This window comes from Delphinapterus leucas, chromosome 6, assembly GCF_059928025.1.
Source record: "Delphinapterus leucas isolate spDelLeu-1000000601 "Yukka" chromosome 6, BTC_Dleu_Yukka2, whole genome shotgun sequence".
Taxonomy (NCBI): Eukaryota; Metazoa; Chordata; class Mammalia; order Artiodactyla; family Monodontidae; genus Delphinapterus; species Delphinapterus leucas.
Window position 1 is genome coordinate 81388038 of NC_143134.1, and position 10620 is coordinate 81398657.

Genomic DNA, 10620 nt, shown 5'->3' on the forward strand with positions numbered 1-10620 from the left:
TTGTTGCAGAGCACAAGCTCCAGACACGCAGGCTCAGTAGTTGTGGCTCGCGGGCCTAGTTGCTCCGCAAAATATGCTAATTTTTAAGTTTGTCAAACTTTTCTATGAAATTAATATTATCTGAAGTAAATTCATTTTAATTCTTGATTGTGTTTATCTTCTCTTTTAGCATTCTTTTTTCTACATGCTTTGAAATTTTGGTCTTGAGCTCATTTTGAATGGAAGACTTTGCTTTTGGTTTTCACTCCCTTTCTCTCTCCCTTCATCCTTATTCCTCACAGTCTGCTACTTTTTCAGCTCATGCTACCCCATGTCCCACCCTGAAACTCAGTATAGAAACATGATGTTCCAATATTCCTGGAGGTGATACTGATGTCACTGCAGATCTCATCAGCAATCCAGCTGGCAGCCCAGGAGAATTCCTGGTCAAGAGATGATGTCTATGAGGGCAGAGAGTCCCACCCTGACTCCTGTTTTAAGCTCTAAACCTGGATTTTGGTGCAGGTCTTATATGAAACACTTTTAGTTCCTATTATGGTAGAAAAGTTGAACTCACAGCCACGATTGCCTACATTTAGGCCCAGAGCCAAGCATGTGGGTGGCTTGAATCTGATTGCTATTTTGCATTTATATTCCCTTTCTGGTCCAGAGAGATTCCATCTTACTTTTGAGCCAACCTATCTCTTTTTTTGGTTCTCTCTGTTTATATTTATTCTCTCATTTCAGTGTGTTTGGAATGAAGGGGTTATGTCAGAACCTGAATTCATATGATTTTTTTATGTATACAGGAAATCTCTGTACCTCTCTCTCTCTCTCAATTTTGTTGCAAACCAAAAAAACCTCCAAAAATAAATAAAGTCTTTAAAAAAAAATAAAGCTCATCAATACAGTCTCCCTGAGATTGTATTCCAGGGATGATTGGGCATATCTGGGTGAATCTTAAAGCCATTCTGAGTGTTTGTGCCTCCTCCTCCTGTATTTGACTTGAACCCCAAATGTTCCTGGTTAATGATTTCTATCTTTGTTGTTCATTTCTTCTGTCATCCTTTCTTCACCTACCACACATGTCCTTTGCTGGTTAGTGAATCTTTGTGCTGCCTTCTGATTTTGCAATATATAGATTACAAAATTTGGGGACAGGTTTTCTCCTGGGTTATAAACTAGGTAAAAAAATATAGGATGAGTTCCTTCCTTCTTAAAATATTAGCTGTCATACTGAGAAATGAGGATGCATGAAGGATACAGGGAAACTTTCCCAACCTAAATAAGTAATTTACCAACTAGATTGTATTTCCTTCACATTTGACTGCCCAATAATATTAGGGTGTTAAAAAATACTTTAAAGAACTAAGGGGGTTGGGGGAGGGCAGCATACTAATGACCAACATGTATCTTTTATGCAGCTGGTTCCTTCATAATTAGCTCATTCCTTGCCTTCACACATTTAACTTTTTATTTATCATCCACACAAAATTGCTTTAAATAAAAATCCAGGCTGGTTAACCAAAGCCTCCTAACTCTCCCAAGCTGCCTCTCTCTTCCGGTGTGGAATGACACCATGGACAGACCCCAGGGGTGGCTCTGCATGGCTGAATTCATCCCGTGGGGGTCATTCTAAGGGAGAGCAGATGGTGAGCTGTTCCAAATTTTATGGAAAAGCCAAAGCTGTCTTTATAGGTGCCAAGTTTCCTGCAGATCCTTGGAAGCAATGATAAATGTAAGATGTTAAACTTGAAAAAAAAAAATAGAAAACATTCTGGAAATAAGCCAACTACCTTTTGCAAAAGACACGGAGTACCCTAAGTATGCAGATTTTGCAATACATCAATGTAGGCGATGTAAATGGAGTCCTGATTTGTCACCCAGAGGTGGCTTGTAGTGCCTCTGGGGATTGCCCAGGATCTAGGCCAAATTGCTGCTGGCCTTCTGGAAGATGTAACCAAACTTAAGACACAAATTTTGTGACCTAACCTTTTTACTCCCTTTCATTTCTCTCTTTTAATTTTTCCTACCTTTAATTTCTCTTCATAAAGAAAAAAAAATCCCACACTTCTATATTTTAAAATTGGAGTAAGACATTTAAGCTGTATTTCGGAAAACTATAGGGAGAAAAGCAAAGAAGTAGGGGAAGATTGATTCTTTCTTCAGAGACCAAAATTGTGTTCCAGAACATGTAGGAAATTCTGTATGAAGTTGGACATAAGATAAAAATAGAATGGCTTTGAATTGATACCACTATAGGCAGCCCCCAATCTAAGAGGAAGTTGGGTAATAAAGGTTTATTATCTGAGCTGTTGTTCAGAACTGTTCTTCCATAGAAACATTATAAATGATTGAGCTCACAGATCAGACAAGAAAAGTGGATTTAAATCCAGAGTGAATGTAAGAACAGGACTCACGGTTCTAGTTCAACTTCAACTAACTACACTTTACAATATTTTTCTGATGGAAAGGCCTATATATCAAGTTCCAACTCACAATATCAGGCACATTCCATGCCCCCTCTATCTCCCTGCTCCTGCCTCTCTGTCTAATTCAATGAACTAGAGCTCAGGTCTCCTGTCCCCAAACTCTCTCCAGAAGTTTTCCCTTGATATCTGCATAGAAAGAAATACTTGGGTCAGTCATTCTTGGGGTCTCTGAATTAGGAGAGAAGGGTATTACCTCCACAGGAAACAGTCTGTCTGTTCACACCTCCTCTACTTGGTTCACGTATGAAGGCAGATAGTATGATCAAAGAGCACTGCACTGTCAGTCAACAAACCTGAATTTGACTCTTGAGTTAACCATTCCCTATGAAACCTTGAATGAGTGACTTCACATGTCTGGGCATTTGTTTACCTTTATTTAAAAATTAAATAAATAGGATGTCAAATTTCTGAGAAGAGAGTTTACAGCTTTCAAGGGAATTTCAAAGGAATCTATCATGACAATCCCCCAAATTAAGAGCTACTCGACAGGGCTTCCCTGGTGGCACAGTGGTTAAGAATCCGCCTGCCAATGCAGGGGACACGGGTTCGAGCCCTGCTCCAGGAAGATCCCACATGCCGCGGAGCAACTAAGCCCGTGCACCACAACTACTGAGCTTGCACTCTATAGCCCGCAAGCCACAACTACTGAACCCGTGTGCCACAACTACCGAAGCCCGTGCACCTAGAGCCCATGCTCTGCAACAAGAGAAGCCACCGCAATGAGGAGGCCACACACCACAACAAAGAGTGGCCCCCGCTCGCCGCAACTAGAAAAAGCCTGCACGCAGCAGCAAAGACCCAATGCAGCCAATAAATAAATAAATAAATAAATAATAACTACTGGACAAAATGATCTGGTAAATTCTTTTAGCCCTAGCATTTTAAATTCCAAGTCTGGTGTTGTTTCTCAACTAGTTAACTGCCCATTCATAATTTACTCATCGAGTTTTGGGACCCTCCAAATCATCCTCATCCTCTCTACTAGTTAAACAACAAGCAGAATGATAAATAAAGCTTTTACAAACTTTCTACATGATTTCTCATTCTCTGAAAATCTTTCCTTTTGCTGTAATAAAAGATCTGTCATCTCCAAACCCTTATTTCCAAATTGAGAGTTTACATTGATTAGACTAATTGGATAATTTCTAGGTCTTTACTTGGTATCTCATAGACTTTTTTTCTTTTTTTTCCATATCCTCAATCAATTCACTCTTCTCCTTCAATTTACTTGATATGTTCCTTGCTCCTAAGTGTTTTCGATCCAAGACAGAGATTGAAATCTAAGGTCAGTTTCATAACTTACAATCATTTTTTCCTTTTAGGAAAAGGAGCATTAACTTGTTTATCCTGTGTGTGGAGTTACCACCTGGTGGGAGGAATCTGCGCCTCTGACTGTCTCGTGGGAGAGTACAGAGTGGGAGAGGTACAGAGCTGGGCGTGGGGTGTCTTCCACCATTTCTACAGAGGGACATGAGCTAGTTTCTCCATGTCATTTTGAGCAAAGTCAAAAAAGTCATAAAATCCCTACACTCACTATAGTTCAGGTTTAATATTTTAAAATCTACCATTGCACTGTGGAATAATGGTGCTACCCACCTGTAGCCTTAATGTCAATCAAAAGAACTGAGAAGACCTGAGATAAATAATGGGGAAGTTATTTAATGAGGACCGTGATATATTGCTCATGACCTTAGAAGTTTCAGGTCTACATAGGAATATTTTGTCAGAAATAAGATATATCTTCTCTCCTCCCCCTCTGCTGGCTAACCTGAAATGTCTGAATAATGTCAGAACTACATAACCAATGTTGGTCTTTCATCTCCTCCACCCCTTCGAATATATTAAGAGAGGTATATTTTGTTTCCTGGCCTAGAAACCATGGATTTTCTGAGTCCACTAACTTCTTGATTGTGTTTCCAAACTTTAGAAATTAAGTAAATCTCTCCATGGTAAAACTCACAAGTCCCAGCATATTCACATATGCTATTCTCTTTAAATTCTGACAAGAGCCCTCATTACACTTTGGAGAAACTGAGAATCCAAGAGGTTAAATACGGTAATTTGATAAAGATCATGCAAATAGTAAGGAACAAAGTTGGGATTAAACACAGGGGTTCTGACTCCTAACCCAGGATTTGATGAGATCTCAGCTGAGAAATCACCTTATCAGCACCTGAAACTTGCCAAGATGCTCAACAATGGCAATTTCCATTCCTTCTTTTTCTATTGTACCAGCCTTCCAAAGTGCAGAAGTGAAATAGGAAGGTATCTTCCCTCATCTACATTTTCAGCACCAGTGAAATGGAGCAACTTGTTGGGAGGGAAGCCACTTTCTCACCTTCAACAATCTTCCCACTGAGATTTCACTGCTTTAGCTAACAGTCACAATTTATATTATTCTGGGGCAGAGACACGAGAACCTAATAATCACAGAGGCAGAGCAGGTCACGTAAATGAGTGAAGAGTGTTGGGTCAAAGAAAACCCCAGTGCAAACTTGACCATATGTGGCAAGGGCTGGGTATTGTATCAAATAGGAGAGCACACAAAGGGGGCCACCGCCACTCAGCTCTGTCTGTGTTGTGGGAGTGGTGAATTCAATGTTGATAAATCTTCCAGTTTTTAAAGAGATACTCAGCACTGATTTACATGTGAAATATCCCAATTTTGAAATGTAGGCAATGAATTCAAATTTTTTTTAACTGAGAAGGCCAGTTGAGTACGGACCAGACAAAACTTGTCCTTGACCAGGTACAGCACATGGCTGTCAGTTTGTAACCTGAGCTATTCTAGAAGCTTGTTCTCTCACTATGGTTACCAGCAGATCTCAGAGGAAAGGCTCAGCAATGGTTCCATCCAAGTGCAAACAGCTGGTTCTGTCTTTCACCCAGAACAGTAAAAATGGACCCAGAACAAATCACCTTTCTGCTATCCCCAACCTGCCTCCTCCCCTTATCCATAGGAGAGGGAACCCCCATTTGGGAACTCCGGTGCCTTTTTAATTTCTCCACACTCCAAAGGAAGCTGATTGTTCTTAACAGGGGGAGAAATTTAACTGTGAAAAATGCCATGAGAGCTGCATAGAATGCAAAGGACCTGGCACCAAGAACTGCACTGTGTGTCCTGCCAACCTGGTGCTGCACATGGATGACAGCCGCTGCCTGCGCTGCTGCAACACCTCCGATCCCACGGATACCCAGGAGTGCTGTGACTGCCATGACACCACAGGTGAGGGGAGAGGGAGAGCAGCCTGCGGAGCCAGAGGAAGCGCATGTCCTCAGGATGCTGATGGAAACATGGGGGAGAGAGGGATGGGAAGTTTCAGAGGATCAATAGAGCAACCTTTATTTAATGATTCTTTTTTTAATTTATTTTTTTAATTGAAGTATAGTTGATTTACAATGTTGTGTTAGTTTCTGGTGTACAGCAAAGTGATTCAGTTATGCATATATATACATATTCTTTTCCATTATGGTTTATTACAGGATACAGCAACCTTTTTATTGAGTGCCTGCTATGTGCCCACTGTACCTGAAACGTTCTGTCCATCATCTCATATAAGTTGATATTATTAATCCCATTTTACAGATGAGGGGACTCTGGCTCAAAGGTTTGATTAGCATGCCCAAGTCCATACCAATGTTAACAGACTCATCTGGAATCAGAATATGGGTCATTTGGACTCAAAGCCAGCATTCTCTCCACTGCTGTCCTGCCTCCCAGATTCAAGCTAAAGCAGGTCTAGAGTTTCATCTTTATAAATTTACTTTATGGGCTTCCCTGGTGGCGCAGTGGTTGAGAGTCCGCCTGCCGATGCAGGGGACACGGGTTCGTGCCCCGGTCCGGGAAGATCCCACATGCCGCGGAGCGGCTGGGCCCGTGAGCCATGGCCGCTGAGCCTGCGCATCCGGAGCCTGTGCTCCACAACGGGAGAGGCCGCAACAGTGAAGAGGCCCGAGTACCGCAAAAAATAAATAAATAAATAAATTTATTTTATTCCTTTTTAAAAAAATCTTTCCTCCTGGGAAAAAAGGAAAAGAGTTGCCTATCAAGGAAGCTGATGCCAATATTATCTTGATTCCATGGAAAAATCATCCTGTGGAAGGCAGCCCAAATCCAGGGCTCCCATTAGAGACTTAAGGCATTTTAGAAATGAACTTTCATTGAAGGCTAAGAGGAAACAAAACACCTTTTACCAATTCCGAGTCCCCCAACTGTCTCCCACTCCCAATCCATTCATATGGGTACTTGGTTCTCATTGGCCACAAGCTTAGGAAGATCCCAAATGGAGTGATTTCTTCTAAAAAGAAAAAGATAAATTCTTAAAACCTATTCTCTAGTGTAAAAGCAGATCATTTCCTTGGAGTTCAGCTACATCATGGCCTGACAAAAAGAGACATTATATTTATGGGAGCCTGTCCATTTTTAAGAAAAGTATATCCCAGACCCATAACTGCTACTAGTCTTTTCTGTTTCATTTTTGATCAGCCTTTTCAACTAACTTTTAAATAGCATCTTTCCAAAAACTAATTGTTTCCTTCTTTCAGCTTTCCCACCCCCATGAGCAGCTGGTTTCCCCAGCTCTTCATACACATCCACCTTCAGGGTCTGATTGCCTAATATCCATGCTGTGTCAGCTAAGAATAACAACCTTCATTACATTGATGGCTTGAAATGAAACCAGAAGTGTGTACATGTTGGGTGCAGAGTTTCTGCAAAGCCTTTTCCAGCTAACAACTATGTAGTCAGCTCTCCTGGGCTTTCTGTGGCTCTTGAAGATCTACCTGGGGCAACTCTACTGAAGACCAAATACTCTTATTACCTGCTCATTCATTACTAAGACACTCTGATCCTTCAAAGAACCCATATCACAGAGGCTGACTCTGACTCTGCGGACCTAAGACTGGAGAGCAGTAAGACATGATTGCATATGGCACCCTGGTAATTGAAACAACCTCGAAAAGTCTTTTATTGATTCTCCTGCCTCAGGCAGTATTTATCGCAAAGTACCACACACGGGTTGCTTATCCTTCCCTCTGGTGCTTTCATATTTCCTCCAGGGAAAAATTCTGTGCTGATATGTTAATGACAAAAGTAGTAATGATGGTGCTGTTACTTTAAGAGATGAAATTCTGCTTGATGGGCAAAATCCCATGAGGATGAAAGTTAGGATAAAATAGAAAACTTGTTTATCACTAGCGAAAAGAGAAAGAAAACACATAGTGGTGATGAATCAGACCTAACTGGCCAATATATTATAAAAGAAAATAATTAACCCTAAAATAATTGGCAACAGTATTATATCCATTAAGCTAGTGTATATCATGCACCTAGAATCTCATAAAACATCCTGGGAGCAGACCTAGGTGGTTCAAAAATGTTTATGGAGGGCTTCCCTGCTGGCGCAGTGGTTGGGAGTCCGCCTGCCGATGCAGGGGACACGGGTTTGTGCCCCGGTCCGGGAGGATCTCATATGCCGCGGAGCGGCTGGGCCCGTGAGCCATGGCCGCTGGGCCTGCGCATCCGGAGCCTGTGCTCCGCAACGGGAGAGACCACAACAGTGAGAGGCCCGTGTACCACAAAAAAAGAAATAAATAAAAATAAAAAGGATGTTCTCTTCTGGGAACAGAACATCCTTATAAAAAAAAAAAAATGTTTATGGAAAACATACTGTGTATTTCAACTTGTACATCCAACAAGGCCTGCTAGTTTTTTCTCTGGTTCTTTCATACTCTCTTTCACACTCCCATTTGGTGAGTAAAGGAACAGGAAAAAAAAAATTAGGTAACTTACCCAAATTATACCACCTGAATAAGTGAGTAAAAAGTACAAAAAATGGGGGCTTCCCTGGTGGCACAGTGGTTGAGAGTCCACCTGCCAATGCAGGCGACACGGGTTCGTGCCCCGGTCCGGGAAGATCCCACATGCTGCAGAGCAGCTGGGCCTCTGAGCCATGGCCGCTGAGCCTGCGCGTCCGGAGCCTGTGCTCCACAACGGGAGAGACCACAACAGTGAAAGGCCCGCATACCGCAAAAAAAAAAAAAGTACAAAAAATGAGCTCATCACTGAATTATGACACTTTTGGTTACTCCATATTTTCAATTAAGGCATCAAAACAAATGTTGGTGGATGACAGGGGGGCAGAGCTCTCAACTTCAGAAATCTTAGTTATGATAGAAGAAATCCTCTATCACTTAATTTGGTAGTCAGAATTTAAAGATGGTACTTTTCATGCTACCAAATTAGGTCCACAGAATGCCAAGAAGTCAAAAAACCTTTGTCAGTGTTTTGCCCCTAATGTCTCCAGACTGTAGCATGAAGCAAGGATTCCTGGGTTCGAGTTCTGATTGCTCCATAAACAAGTTTTTACCTGTGACAATGTGACAATTCACTTTCTCGCTATGGGTCTCAGTTTCCTCAACTATCAAACTACAGATTGACCTGTGATTTCTATGACCCCACGCAGCGATGAATCAATGGCTTTATAAATAATCTGTTCCTATCTTTGAATTGTGGGATAATCCTGTTGAATCAGGTTTAAAGATAGCTGGGGAAAAGACTCAGTCTTAGAAAAAGTCAGAGTTGAAACAGAAATAGAACATTCAGCAATAACTGAAGCCTGGCCCAAGATGGAACATTTTTCTCGGGAAGGAAGTAGAAGAATCGATTTGGTAAGGTTGGACACTTGGTGACTCACCCATGACGTATGGGTATGAGGGGGCTCCCTTTGGATCTCAAACTGACTTTCTCCCTAGAAGAGTTTGTTGGTATCATCTGGGATAGACTGAAACTCTCATGGGAGTAGACACGGAGCAATTCTGTAGAGGGGTGTGCTAAGAAAATCGAAGACAGTGGTTCTACCATTTTAGATTCAAAAGATAAAGGTGAAGCTCTTTACCTCAGAAACTAATTTTCTCCATTCCATTTCTTCTCTGCCACCCTTCCCCTCTGCCCTCTTCCTTTGGGGTCATTTTCCAACAGATGAGTGTATCCTTCGAGCAAGTGAGGTTGAACCTGCAGGTGAGCGCTCCAGGACAGCCCTGCTCATCACCTCCTCCGTTATGCTGGCGCTTCTGCTCGGGGCAGCTGTGATCATCTGGAGGAAATCTCGGGGCAGAGTCAGGCCCACAGAAAAGGCCGGCTATGCAAAGCTGGCTGACCCTAGCAAGTCTTACTCCTCCTACAAGAGCAGTCATCGCGAGAGCACCAGCTTTGAAGAGGATCAGGTGATTGAGTACAGGGACCGGGAGTATGATGAGGACGATGAGGATGACATTGTCTACATGGGCCAAGATGGCACCGTCTACCGGAAATTTAAGTATGGGCTGCTGGATGACGATGATGAAGATGAACTGGAATACGATGATGAGAGCTACTCCTACCAGCAAACAGAGGTCACCTCCTTCTCCCCCAGCCCATTCTACTCACCGGCAAGCGTGTGAGCATTACAGTGTTGGATTTTATCCCGACACACCAGGGTGACGTGAGGGTGTTTGTGTTTGTCTTTTTAACCATGAGTCCAACTAGAGTATATAAGAATGCTGAAATATTTTGTTCTTCTTTTGGATGGCTAAACTCAATTAACCATAATAGTTCCACCATAATTGAGGAACAAGGATAAAATACAGAATGATTTTCCTCAAAACAATATGTCAAGACACAAAACACAGGAGGTAAAAAAAGTGAGATCTGTGCAAACTGTTTTATGTGATTTAAAAACAAAATGGAAATGAACCTATAGAAATTCTGTTTCTCAGCTGGATTGTGGAGATATCTGCTGCCTTCTTGATTTCTGATATTTCTGTAAATGATTTTGGGGGCTGGGGAGACAAAGGAATTGTTTGTCTTAGGGGATTTTTCTCCCCTTTTAGTTCTCTTTGGGTGGATATTTGTTCTATAAGGGACAACTAAGGAAGGTTCTCCTCATGTCATTTATACCAATTATTCCAGATCACCCCTAAGCAGAAGAGGCCACCTCTCTTGAGGCTGGTCATGACCTATTTATAGACATGAGGGAAGACACGGGAAGTAGCATCATAGGCAAGGAATCAGGCCGTGGTTCCTTTGCAGTAATCCATAGTCATGATGAGTCTAGAGCAAGCTCAGCCAGGAGATAGGCAGGAGCATCCCAGGAGGAAAGAAATCACTAAG

At 42.0% G+C, this 10620-nt stretch overlaps 1 protein-coding gene across 1 annotated transcript in view; it reads left to right on the forward strand.

Moving 5' to 3' along the window:
• The window catches only part of LOC149748980 (proprotein convertase subtilisin/kexin type 5-like), a 128695-nt gene extending 118781 nt beyond the window's left edge, over positions 1 to 9914 (forward strand). The window contains exons 14-15 of the mRNA XM_089912635.1: positions 5511 to 5697; positions 9451 to 9914. Coding sequence (XP_089768761.1) covers positions 5511 to 5697; positions 9451 to 9911 — 648 coding nt within the window. The 3' untranslated portion in view covers positions 9912 to 9914. The remainder of the gene's footprint in view (positions 1 to 5510; positions 5698 to 9450) is intronic.
• The last annotated feature ends 706 nt before the right edge of the window (positions 9915 to 10620 follow it).